Source organism: Trachemys scripta, chromosome 1 (genome assembly GCF_013100865.1).
Source record: "Trachemys scripta elegans isolate TJP31775 chromosome 1, CAS_Tse_1.0, whole genome shotgun sequence".
Classification (NCBI taxonomy): Eukaryota; Metazoa; Chordata; order Testudines; family Emydidae; genus Trachemys; species Trachemys scripta.
The window spans coordinates 60,169,629-60,183,244 of record NC_048298.1 but is presented as its reverse complement, the minus strand read 5'-3'; the positions used below and the strand labels follow the sequence as shown (position 1 = coordinate 60,183,244).

At 42.5% G+C, this 13,616-nt stretch overlaps 1 protein-coding gene across 2 annotated transcripts in view; it reads right to left on the bottom strand.

Annotated features, from left to right (window-relative positions):
- The window catches only part of XPOT (exportin for tRNA), a 64,215-nt gene that overhangs the window by 38,681 nt on the left and 11,918 nt on the right, over positions 1 to 13,616 (bottom strand). For both annotated transcript variants that reach the window (XM_034770554.1, XM_034770563.1), the window contains exons 3-5: positions 8,771 to 8,853; positions 4,101 to 4,157; positions 893 to 962 (exon numbers count right to left, since the gene is read on the bottom strand). In XM_034770554.1, coding sequence (XP_034626445.1) covers positions 893 to 962; positions 4,101 to 4,157; positions 8,771 to 8,853 — 210 coding nt within the window. The remainder of the gene's footprint in view (positions 1 to 892; positions 963 to 4,100; positions 4,158 to 8,770; positions 8,854 to 13,616) is intronic.

Genomic DNA, 13,616 nt, shown 5'->3' with positions numbered 1-13,616 from the left:
CACGATACAACTGCATGTTCTTTCAGGAGTTCAGTGAAGAACAGCAAAAGTGGAGAGATTTAATTAAGAGTTAAAATATTCAGAGTTTGGCTAAGTGATGACTAAGATGGATTCTATGTAGGCATTTCTATCATGCCTATCACTGTAGTATTGGATAACAGTTTACAAAAGGTTACGTGTATCAAGAAGGGAGAAAAATAATTTAGTGAGGAACCAAAGGGACATAATTGGGAGTGCAATTAAGAGAACATTCAAAAAGTCTTCTTGGCAATGATTTATTTGACCATGGCAGAGTATCCCTAGGACAATTCTGGAAATTGTCTTGCTTTACATTTAAAGCTATACTGGACAAACTACTACTCAATATACCAGAGGTGTATTGTGCATTGTCAAACAGATGGACTAAGTAATTTTTTTTGTCTCTATTGGACTTTTTCCCACCCTCCAAGTAGCCAGAAATTAGGGCTGATGGACAGGAGTCTCCAAAAGAGGAAGAAGGATGCTTCCAACTTCAGACAATGAAAAAAGAGGGGAAGTTGAGTTATATCCCTAAAAAGGAAATCTGTAATGCTCCAAAAGAATTGACACAATTGATTTCTTAACTGAGGTGTAGGATAGGAATAAAAGCAGAGATAAGAATTTAAACATTATTTTAAGCACAATTACAAACTTGTTTTCAACACAAGCATTTAAAAAAAATATAAAACCTGAAGAATTAGAATGTCAATCATATGTCTGAATACATTTTGCCATCAGGTAGCTTATCTTTTTCAGGGGTAAATAGGAAGCAAGCTTTAAACCTAGTTTCAAACCTTTAATCTGGTACCAGTTAGTAACCTTGAATAAGCCTGCTGAGCATTATTAATTGCTGTAAAAGAAAAAAGCCATTTACCTGAGCTTGTAGCCACGTTACGAGTGTTTCCCTGATTAGCTGCTGTTGGACTTCAGTAAGTTCAGAATATCTGAAACAAATCATTCAGATCAAAACGATCCTATATCTTATTAGTTTGCTTACTTCTATTCCAAAGATTAAAAAGGCAAAAGCTAAATTACTTAGACATCTGTATTGCCTTCATACGCAGACTGTTCTGTGCAATCTACATACAATCTTACCACAGAAGGAATTCTCTTAACTGTTTGCATATTAGAGTTCTAAGTCAAAGTTTAAAATACTTTCTAGCAACTTATTTAATGAAAGCCATTCTGCACCATATGGGAATAATTTTACTTGTTTGTGTCAGATTGCCATAACTTTTCTACTACACAATTACATTTCCTCCCCGTCTTCTAATATCACCTTTAAGACTTATAAAGAAAAAAAAAGAAGAATTGTCCATGCTAACTGGGATTATTATTTTTAATTAAGATTAAAATTAAAATTAAATTGCATTAGACATTAAAAAATTCATTGTCTCAATTGTGGTCATTCCTTAACTGTGAGCAGTTATTACAATATTGTATTTACATCAAAGCCATTAGTTATCCCATTTGACATTAATACTGAAGGACCAAAGGGTAGTTTCAACTACCACTGTCATTGCTCTCTGTTACTAAATTCAGTTTTGTCCTGATTAATTCCATATCTTAAGGTAAATTTTATACAGATCATTACTTTAAAGTTGCAGTATTACAACCAGGCAAGATTCAACCTTTAAAACTGAGTCTCACACTCCCATAATACAATTTATTCAGGGGCCAAGTCTACTCTTCTGGCCACTTCCTAGGCTCCTGCTGCCAAGTTTTGTAGAGAGACTCATCATTATGGGCAGCACACATAGCAATGGCTACAGTTAAGGTTGTCTGGCCATTAGAAAACCCTGTTTTCAGTTGCTTATAACCTTGCCAAACTTTAATTGTTTGGGCTGAAGTTTTCCATCCCAGGTGTCCACTTTAGGCTGATTTTTTAGAACATTTCAGCAAAAATGGTTCAGCTGTTTCTGGGAACAACAGTAAGGGGAAATGTTATTTTGCCCATGTTAATGAGTTGTTTATAATGATTTTTTTAAAGAAGCTATACGGTCCTCATCCTTTCAAACAGATACTTGAAATTTGAGGGAGGTCGCCCTGGTGTCAGGGTGTGCCTTTTTCTGTTTCTGCAGAAAAAAAGCTTGAATTTGTCTGAGCTATAAGAATTTGAAAAATCGTTGTTTGCATATACTCACTAAATACCCACAGAGTTTGGTTGCTAAGGTCTCCAAAGGTTCTGTCTGTACTAAGCATGCTCAAATACCCTGCAGCTCCAACCTGTGACTGGACTACTCATATGCCATCCCCATATAAACCAAGCATGCTCCATGCTGTCACTGCAAAGTGTTGAGCAGGACATTCCCTGCAAGTGCTGCTCCAGGTCCCTATAGCACCAGACACCAGAACAGTGCTCTCAATATTCCCACTGTTGGTGCCGACACAGCAAAGAGAAAGATGCAGCTTGACTTCAAACCCAGAGAGTGAGCAATGGAGAGAGAAGCGAAAGAGCACAAGGACTTGGGGAGCAGATATTGCAGGAGCAGAAGGTAGAAAGAATGAGGACAGTTAGTGGGAGGCAGGCACCTGGAGGGGCAGCAGATGAGGAGAGGGACAGAGACAGGGGAGTCTGCTAGAAAAGTGTCATTCTCTCCTTTCCCCTGCACCAAAACCTGGAATTGAACCCAGGAGTTCCGAGTCTTTACATTCCCCTCTGTTGACATCCAATAGCTGTAAAACCCACTGGCAAAATGTCTCATCTTCCTTTAATGCTTGATCCACATACTGAGAACAACAGCTACCAGTTACTCTGTTAGCTCAAGTGGTAGAGGTCTATGCTGTGGCTCTCAAGGTCCAAACCCTGCTGGTAACCCAAACTGATGGATCAGTATGGTTCTATGAGATGGAACTTCTGTTTTTTCAGGGTGGGTTTTTTTTTTTTAAATTGTGTTTTTTTAATGTAATTTCTTATGTTAAAAGAAAAACAGTCAAAAGCAAGGTTTTCCACAATACCCCAGCCTCATACAACCAGGATGGTGTACTGAATGAGGCTTTTGTCTGTAGCGCCCCCGCCTCATTTGTTGCAGAAACTGGGAGGCATGTTGTGAAGGAGGCAGGGGATTGCAGTAAAAGTAAGTTTCAGAAAAAAGGCAAATGAATGCTAATCTGAACAACTGTATTCTATGCCTGCCTCTGCCAGAGTTCCTATGTAATGCCAGGCAAGTCATTCAAATGAAGATTTTCAGAGTTGGTCACGAACTTTGTGTTGCTCATTTTCTGGGTGCACAAATTTGCGTAAGTGCTGAGTGCTCACAACTGTAACTGAAGTCAACTGGAGCTATGCTTTGGACATATGTGCTCTAAAAATGCTAAGAACTCTGGAAAACCAGGGAAGTATTTGGGCATTCAGCATTAATTGACATTTCTGGCTTTAAGCAATCTGTGCCTCACTTACTCATTTGTTAAATGGGCATCATAATACCTATTTTCACAGGAGCACTGTGAAGGTAATATTGGGGTGCTTCATAACCATTCATTAATTTATGGAGAGTGCACCACAGAAACATCCAGGAGGACATAATTTTGCATTCAGGACAGGATTTGAATGGTGTGTGGTAAATAAAAACTGGGGCTACACACTGAAGAGGATAAACACATATTAAATAACTACTCATTTATTTAATAAGGCAGGGGTCCTGTGGAAAAAATAATGTGGACACATAATTAAAGCTTGTATCACAACACATATACACAAAAGGACCAGATTAAGATTGCATAAACAACCATAAATCTGGCATTTCCTAACTTTTGAGTTCTTCACTTTGCAACTTAATGTTCTCTCTCATATATATTATATATATAAAAATAAAACACACATACATAAATAAAAGTATCATAGTTTGAAGCAAAACACCTTCATAAATAAATGTATTTCCCCACTATTTAAGAATAATTTTACAATTTTAAAAAGTAATAACATAAGCCAAGTTTCTAAGGTGTGTGTGTTTTTTTTATTTTTATTAAAGTAAAAATATTTTGAATGTTACTGATCAAGCTTTTAATTTCTTTGCACAGAATGTGAGTTGGAAAACAATTGTTCTATATACTATTACTATAAGAAGAAAAGCGTTTCTCACTTGAATTTAATTTGATGTTCTATAACTTGAAAGCAGAAGAATTTGATGTGATCATCCCTGGAATTAGAAGAGAAAAAGTACAATCAACACAATGGAAATATTGCAGCCCATTTCTCCAGGAAGACTACACTCCTGGAACTGTGTAATCAGTTATCGATTCTTATGAAGAACTTCTCTACTATAGAGAAGAAAATCAGTTATATCTGCTGCAAAATGAAAATGAGCAGAGTCATTACAAATACACAACCAGTTTTGATTATTTTTTTTTCCTTTTTAACAACTCGTTTGTTATATTGCCTAGTTTATTCAATTGTTATATTTTAACTACAGCACACAGTCAAGGGGTGCTTTAATTACAGAATTTGACGCAGAGTTAAAAGCTTTTTTGTTTTATATTATGCTGCAAAAGGTAAGAGTCTACTTCCAGCTCCTTGCAGCAAAATTTTTTTAAACCCATCACAATGGCATTCACTTGAGGCTTCAGCTGAGGCACTATTGAAAGTAACGGTTGGGATGGTTTACAAAACCACTAGCCTGGCTCCAGCTTTCAATTGTACATCACCTAACTGCTTAATTTCACTTATTACAAAGTGATTGAGTGGTGGAAACCAACTCAACTATTTTTATAAACAAGTTCTGAAAAGTTTGGAGTACCATCACTGTAAGTGAACCATTAAAGGAAACTTGTAGCTGGCCGTTAAGGAGAGGAGAGGAGTTGTAATGACAGTCAAGACAACTTTAAAACAAATTATGACAGTATGAAGACTCCAATACGTTCCACAGTAACAGAAATAATTTGAAGCTAAAAATCATCACTCAACATGGGATGATATAGTTATCTCAGGCCAATATAACCTATTTTTCTTGACAAAAAAATTAAAGACACCAACAGCACAGTTTACTTTTAATTTTTTTTTTTTTTTTAAATAAAAATCACATTTTTAATCCCAGTAAGGCATTTCAGGGTATAGTACTAAGCTGTTCCATCTTGGGCAAAAAAGGCTCTACTCCTCTCATGATACACTATGTACTAGAGACAGAGCAAACACTCCATTCCCTCTCATGGTTTATTCCTGAGTTACTGAATTTCACATAATTTACAGTGTAACAAATATTTTCCCAAATGGCAAATACCAGGAGAAAGATTTTAGTATGACATTAAAAGTTCAAAACTTGTCTTCATACAAGAAATTAAAAATTGATAAATTAGAACTCAAACAGGCCAGGTCATCAGCAGGTCTGCTGCTGCAAGAGACAGTCTATTTCCAGACATGTTTTTTCACACAAGGAGGTGAGGAAAAGACAGTTACCTTTTCTGTAACTGGTGTTCTTTGAGATGTGCTGCTCATGTCTATTCCACAAAAGTGTGCGTGCTCGCCATGTGCACGGATGCCGGAAGTTTTTTCCCCTAGCAGTACCTGTACGGGGGAGTGCCGCCTGCGACCCCTGGAGTGGCACCTGCTCCCTGCTGCACGCTCCCCCGACCCTCAGTTCCTTCTTGCCAGACAACTCCAACAGAGGGGAAGGAGGGTGGGATGTGGAATAGACATGAACAACACATCTCAAAGAAAACCAGTTACGGAAAAGGTAACTGTCTTTTCTTCTTCGAGTGATTGCTCATGTGTATTCCATAATAGGTGATTCCAAGCTATATCTGTTGGAGGTGGGTAGGAGTTCACAAGTTCCCAGGATGGAGGACAGCCCTGCCAAACCTGGCGTCATCCCTGGTCTGGGAGACGATTGCAGACCAGGAGCATGTGGCCAATGGTTCAAAAGGGGGCCCTGTGAGACAAGACAACACCAGATTTAGGTCCCACTGCGGAACTGGGGGGAGGGGAGGTCTAGAATACAGGAAAAGGCTGTCCAGACACTTCAGGAACCAGCCAGGCATAGAATGGGAAAACACCATGTGTCCGTGCACCAGCGGATGGAAGGCCAATATGGCTGCCAGGTGCACCTTAACTGATGAGGGCACCAGTCCCTGGGCCCTCAGGTGGAGGAGGTAATCAAGGATAAGCTGGATTGGGGCAGTCACCAGGGAGACACCCTGGTCCGCCGCCCACCTAGAAAATCAAGACCATTTTGCCAAATAAGCGCGGCGAGTTGAGGGCTGTCTACTTTCGAGGAGGACGCGCTGAACTTGCTCCCAGCACGTCCTTTCCTCTCCCCCTAGCCATTGAGCAGCCACGCCGTGAGGTGAAGAGCCGCTAGGTTGGAATGGAGGAAGTGGCCCTGGTCCTGTGAGAGCAGGTCTGGGCAAAGGGGCAACGGCCACAGCAGAGCTACGGCCAGGCCCGTGAGGGTCCCGTACCAGTACTGCCTAGGCCATGCCAGGCCAATCAGGAGGACCCAGGCCTTGTCCGACTATCTTTTCCAGGACCTTGCTGATTAGAAGGGGAAAAGGCGTAGAGAAGCTGGCCTGACCAGGACAGGAAAAAGGCATCGGAGATAGCACCCCTCCCCAGACCCCCCTCCCCCCCGGAGTAGAACCAGGGGCATTGCCGGTTCTGCCGAGTCATGAACAGGTCCACCTGGGGAGTTTCCCACCTTTGGAAAAGCCGGTGGGCCACTTCCAGGAGAGACCACTCATGTTGCAAAGAGGAGTCCCTGCTCAAGCAATCTGCCCTCTCGTTCCGGGCACCAAGTAGGTGGAAGGTTTTTCGGTGGATGTTGTGGCCTATACAGAAGTCCCACAGCCTGAGGGCTTTGCGGCAGAGGATCGGACCCCACCTTGCCTGTTGATATAGAACATCGAGGCCGTGTTGTCCGTGAGGACTCTGACTCCCCTGCCCTCCAAGTGTGAGCAGAAGGCCATACATGCCAGCTGCACCGCCCCGAGTTCCTTGACGTTTATGTGTAGGGTCAGGTCTTTAGCTGACCACCGGCCTGGGGTCTGAAAGCTCCCCACATGGGCCCCCCCCCCAACCCAGGTCTGACGCATTGGACACCAGCTCCAGCGACAGGCCCCTGTCCCTGAATGGGACCCCTTTGGAGCATGTTGTTTGGGGTGGACCACCACCGTAAGGAGGTGATCACAGAGTCCAGCATGGTGAGGACCTTGTCCATCCTGTCCGTGGCCTGGGAGAAATTCAAGGCCAACCAGAGCTGGAAGGGCCTCATCCTGAGTCTGGCGTGACGGACCATGTACATGCACGCCGACATGTGACCCAAGAGCTACCGGCAAACCCTGGCTATTGTCACCGGGAACCTTGTGACCAAGTCGATGAGACCTTTCAGGGTCTCGAACCTGTTTGGTGGGAGAGAGGCCCTGGCCAACAAAGCGTCCAGGAGCGCTCCGATAAGCTCTATGCGTTGGACCGGGACTAACATGGACTTGGTGTTGTTTACCAGCAAGCCCAAGGCAGTGCACATGGACAGGAGGAGTGCCACGTGATCCCTCACCCGAGACCAGGAGGTACCCTTGACAAGCCAATCATCCAGATAGGGAAATATCTGGACTTCCTGCCATCTGAGGTAGGCCACTACCACCGACATGCATTTTGTTAACACCCTCAGGGCAGTGGACAGCCCAAACAGTAGGACCGTAAATTGGTAATGACTCTGTTCCACCACGAAACAGAGGAAGCACCTGTGCCCCTCGAATATGTTGATGTGGAAGTACACATCCTATAGATTGAGGGCAGCGTACCAGTCCCCGGGATCCAGGGAGGGGATGATGGAGGCCAGGGAGACCGTGCGGAACTTGAGCTTCACCACGTGCTGGTTCAGACCCCGTAGGTCGAGTATGGGCCTGAGCCCCCCCTTTGGCCTTCGGGATAAGGAAGTAACAGGAGTAATACCCCTTGCCCATGAACTCCTCAGGCACCGCATCTATTGCTCCTAGTCCTAGGAGCCACCCCACCTCCTGCTCAAGCAGAGCTTCGTGCGAAGGGTCCCCCAGGAGGGACGGGGGTGGTTGGGCGGGGAGGAAGTAAACTGGAGGGTGTAACCCCGAGAGATGGTGTTGAGAATCCATCGGTCCAAGGTGAGCCGTGAGCATTCTGGGAGGAAAGCATGATTTCCCCATGCTAAATTTTTCCCCTACTGTTACTCACACCTTCTTGTCAACTGTTTGAAATGGGCCATCCTGATTATCACTACAAAAGTTTTTTTTTCCTCCTGCTATTAATAGCCCACCTTAATTGATTAGTCTTGTTAGAGTTGGTATGGCAACACCCATTTTTTCCATGTTCTCTGTGTATATATCTTCCTACTGTATTTTCCACTGGACGCACCCGATGAAGTGGGTTTTAGCCCACGAAAGCTTATGCCCAAATAAATTTGTTAGTCTCTAAGGTGCACCAAGTACTCCTCGTTCTTTTTGCTGATACAGACTAACACAGCTACCACTCTGAAACCTGTACTCATTTTTTGTGTGTTTTAAAAACAGCTATGTCAAATTGGCAAATAATCTGGACCAACTTTAATAAAAACTCTGCTTCTAGGTGGAAATCTTACACTATGTGTAGCTTCAGCATGAAGCCAGTTATAAGAGAGTTATAAATCGATGACAGAAAGGGTCAGTTACAAAAACACCGTAAAAAAGTAATTTATTATAAATCAATCCCATTTATACAATCTGATTAGCAACAAAAAAAGCCATAAAGAAGCACAGTGTTCAGTATACTTTCGAGAATGATAAACTATTTTTATGGATTTATAGTTATTACCTGTATATTCTTTGGGCTAATGCTTCTGCACAGACCTGCCAAGCATCTTGGGAGATCTTCAGCTGTTCAAAATAGGCCAATGCCTGCAATCATCCCAAAACATTTTATTTAGAATTGCCAAGGACCAGGTAAAGCATCTGTAATTCCAAGCAAGTTCATGATTGAAAGGTAAGGGAGGCATCATTTGATTCATAAAAGCTCCAGAATTATAAATTCCCTGGAGTCACCCTGTAGTATCGGGCAGGGGGACTTGCTGCCCACTCCCTCAGCTCCAAGTCCTCTGCTTGATGGAAATTTTGGTAATACTGTGTCGTCAGAAATGGCTCAAGTTGAGTATCATTCGAAAGCCCCTTCTCCCACAAACACAAACATGTACCAAACATGACAAACATAGAACAATTATGTAGATATATAACCAAGAAAATGTTTTTTTAAAAAAAAACATTACTATTTTACATTTTTATTTGTAGTTTAACAGTATCACATCAAACATGCAGCCCTCACAAAATTAAACGGTGGCCCTCAGACTATCAGTTAATTTTCAGAATATGATAACTGATTGTTTTATTGTTATAGATTATTATAAATGGAAGGAATGCTTCAAGATGATCTGACATCAGCAAAAAAAAGTTTACTGGTACAGATCATCAGCTTTGTTTACAACTTTTTGGCGGGGTATAACAACAAGGCTGGTTAAGATGCCAGCATCCAGCCAGAAATTACGAGAATCCATCTGCAATGGTACGCACATAGTTACATAACAATTATAATCCCAAAGTATTTTATTAAAGCTCCTTGTTTTTTACTTTGGTTTTGACCATTTTTAGGCATTAATGGGAAACTACCACCACCAACTAGTAGTAGCTGAACCTTTGGAGAATGCCACTGCAGAGGACTTAAACACAACACTCTGTAGCACCTTATAAGCTATAAGAAGTGCACCCATAACCTGAATTTGGCAAGGTTGGAGAGGAAGTGTATTGGGCATCAGGAAAAGTTGAAGATGGCAGGACAAGTGCCAGCTGTGACCAAGATGTGCCTTATTCTAGGTCCCAATGCTGCATTTCAAGAACACCTACTTCTGCAGTCACGGAACGTAAAGAGGAGCACTGACTCAAAAGATGCCCTCACAAGACACTATCACATCCAGTGATACACCGAGAACATACCTAAAATGTTGCATCGAAAGGTAAAAATAACAGAAACAAATACTGATTTTACTACTGAAAATTATGCAACTCAGCAGGAGTTCATAAATTGCCTCACAGAGGCTCTAATGCAGAGGTGGGCAAACTAAGGCCCCTCCTGCCCGGCCCCTGAGCTCCTGGGCAGGGAGGCTAGCCCCCGGTTCCTCCCCTGCAGCCTCAGCTCACTGCGCCACCGGCGCAATGCTCTGGGCAGCCAGGCAGCGCAGCTGCAGAGCCACAGCCTGACCTGGTGCTCTGTGCTGCACAGAGGTGTGGCTGGGCGGCTCTAGTGTCGGATAGGGGGTGGGGGCTGGGCCATGCCCTAACCGGCCCACCATACAATTTTGGAAACCCAATGGGGCCCTCAGGCCAAAAAGTTTCCCCATTCCTGCTCTCATGGGCGGGAAAGTGGTGGCGATGGCCAATGGAGAGGCTTAGTACACAGAAATATGTGTTTTGAACAGAACTGAAGAGGAACAAAATGCTTAGCAGAAAGCCTCTTAAAGCACTTATTGAAGATAACTCTGGGATATGAACCTGTTTTTAGCAATCTTATCTGTGGAAATGAATCACAATGCATATCTTAAAAGCAGCAAAAGCCATAGCGCAATCAAAAGCGGAAGAAAGAGCTATCAAAGGTAACATGAAGACTGTTGCTGCTAAATTTTTACCAAAAAGCATTTTGTCCTGTGGTATGTGGGAGTTTCAGGGATTCATGGCTGACGTCGAACCTGACAAAATAATACTGTGTGTCCTTTACTATTTCTTTAAGTGGTTCATTGGTGGTTGTAGTGACTGCAGCAAGTATGATAGTAAGCAGATACAGCAGAAGGCTGCCATTTTATCGCAACGCCTCATGTACAAGTGCTTGAGTGAAAGGCAGGTTTCCAACATACACGACAACTGTGCAGCATATGCGTAATCTACCACTAAAATTGGCTGTTGATTTAACAATTCATTCCAAAACCCGTACAAAATTGTGTAGCTTATGCACAGCATTGGCTCCTCCACTGACTACAAAGTACTCCACCAGAAGAATGCAATTGCAAATGAGGTTCTTGGACACATGTAACTGAATGAAGGATTGTACATTCTGCCAGATCCTGTCAAAGTAAGGTTTATATTTTGTGCTGCCAATAACTTAGAATTCTTTGAAGATCCAGCAAATAGCAAAGGTACCTTTCATGCTATTGTTATGGTCTGCTATCAGGAGCATTTTAATTGGGACTAGTTCCCCTCAAGTGTTGTCAGGACCAGCAAAAGAACTGTTCCTTTAAGGAGGTTCCCTACCTCATGACTCACTCTCCTATCACGGTCCAAAAATTCTGAAGCCAAGAAGTCCAGTTTTCAATGAAGCAGCAATTAAATCAACTATAATAGAGCTTTTTACTTTCACTAACCCTGAACTCACTTGGTTATTGTGCAAAAGTGGGATGCACTACAGAGGTGAAAAAAATCAGAGTATAGTTTTAGCTGAAGAGATGAAAGACATTCCCTCAAATGTTCCCAAAACCCAGGACAGACCACCATTTCAGGAGAAAGGTACGTTCCAAGATAGCCAACCTTTAACTTGCCTCTATACAGGATGTCAGAGAGCACAACCCACGTATACTCCTCCTGCCAATCATACTTGCTAGCCCCACTGATCCCTCAATTCAATTAACATTCCTTACACACCTTGAACACATGAGCAAATACATCTGCAGAACTGAATCAAAGTGTGTTGAGACACTAGACATGGGCCTTTACTGGCCTGTTCAATGGCTAATAGTGTCCCGTAATGATCTCTGAAGGGTGGATTCTATGTTCTGGCAAACTGTACACATTCTTTACAGAGATACGTGCAACTGGCTCCTTCATTGATGGCACTAATATCCTTGAGATCTGGGGGATACAGCAACAATACTATGAACCAAATTCTAGTAGGGAGAAAGCTGCAACTGCTATAGAAGCATACACCTGAACACTTGATGCCCTTCAAAAATGCTGCCTACGTGTCTTCTTTGAAAAGCATACTGATGTGTGAAGTCACTTCCCAAAGGGCACAGGACTTGCAAGGTCAGTTCCATGCATTCCATGTATGCTGTTCTCAATGACCTTTCAGCATAACAATAATAGATGCTATGGCTGAGGTACAGGCTCTTGACAAACCAGAAACTTAACACCTGCCGAGATTTGTCTAAACACTGCATTATGAGACTCCAGAGAAAAGACCTATAATGACATCTACCTTGCGTTTGACACATGCAGGCGGCCATTTAAAATTTATCAAAAAGGAGAAACTCCATGGTATTGCACCTGTCCAATACAAATAATTGACTCCATGAACATCTCCTATGTCACAATGAAGAAACTCCTGTCTTGCACTCACACAAAGGGAAAGTTAACTGCATACCTTGCAGGAAAAAATTACAGCATCTGAAAAATTGCTCAAAGAATTTCACTGCGACATAGTGTAATGAAGCTGCTGCCTCACACCATTCAGTGGAGTTTCTTCGTAGTGCCCAAAAGAAGGCTGATACTATATTTACTTTGCATGCCATCAATGCAATAGAGAGGTGCTACTAAACTCCAAATTTTTGCACAAAACACTGATGTCCCAGTGCTCTCTGAAAGATGCTACCCAAGATTTCCACAAGATTGTTTCTGTGCCTACTGCCAGGCATCACCGTATATCCCTCAGAGATGTGTTCCTATCACTCAGACCATTCAAGGACACCACACTGCCAGGTTTCCACACCCTTTCAGGATGTGACACTACCAGAAGGTGGGCTGGAAAGACCAGATTATCTTACTAGAAAGCACTGGATTCAGCCTCTGAAGACTCTCTCCTTGCTCTGAAGGTGCTCAGAACAGCTGAGAAAGTCACTGATGATCTTATAGATGCACTGGAGGCACTGACATGCCAAGTTTACTATTTGAAGACCAACAATATGACATTTTCAAAGAAGCAGACAAACCAAGAAAATTGACACCAACGAGGGGAACATTTATATATGCTTTCAAGAAGACAAATTATCAAGCAATGGAATGCTCCAGGATGATTGACCGCATCCAAAACCACCCTCCTTTTCGGGCATGGATGGGTCTTGGAGGATGGACTAATCACACCAGTTAGATGTGAAACACAATGCACTCTTCAATCAATTCTTCAGCTAATCAAATGCTCATGTGCAAAGCCCATGCTCACTACCCTGCAGATGTTTGGCCAGCAGGCTGCCTTGTATAGAGACAGGCAAGAGCAGCATGGACAAGAATCAACACGACAACATATCTAGCAGTGGAGCCCTAGATGGAGACGACACTGATGATGACTTAGATGAATAAATGTTTTCAGTACTACATGTCAAGTCTAACTTCCCTAATATTACCAAAGATCGGTGTATATTTTTATGTAAGCAATGCATCCCTATGTTAAAGTATAATTACAAAAACAATTATTTTTAAACATGTTCTCAAATACATAGCTAAATAATTGTTCTAGGTTTGTCAAGTTTGGTAACATTGTGTTTGCGGGAGAAAGGGCTTTCAAATGATACTCAACTTGATCAACTTCTGACAACACATCAAAATTTCCACCAGAGGGCCTGGAGCAGGGAGCCTTTGGTGAAAGGGGAGGAGTGAGTGCCCCCTGCCATATCACAGATGATGACACCACT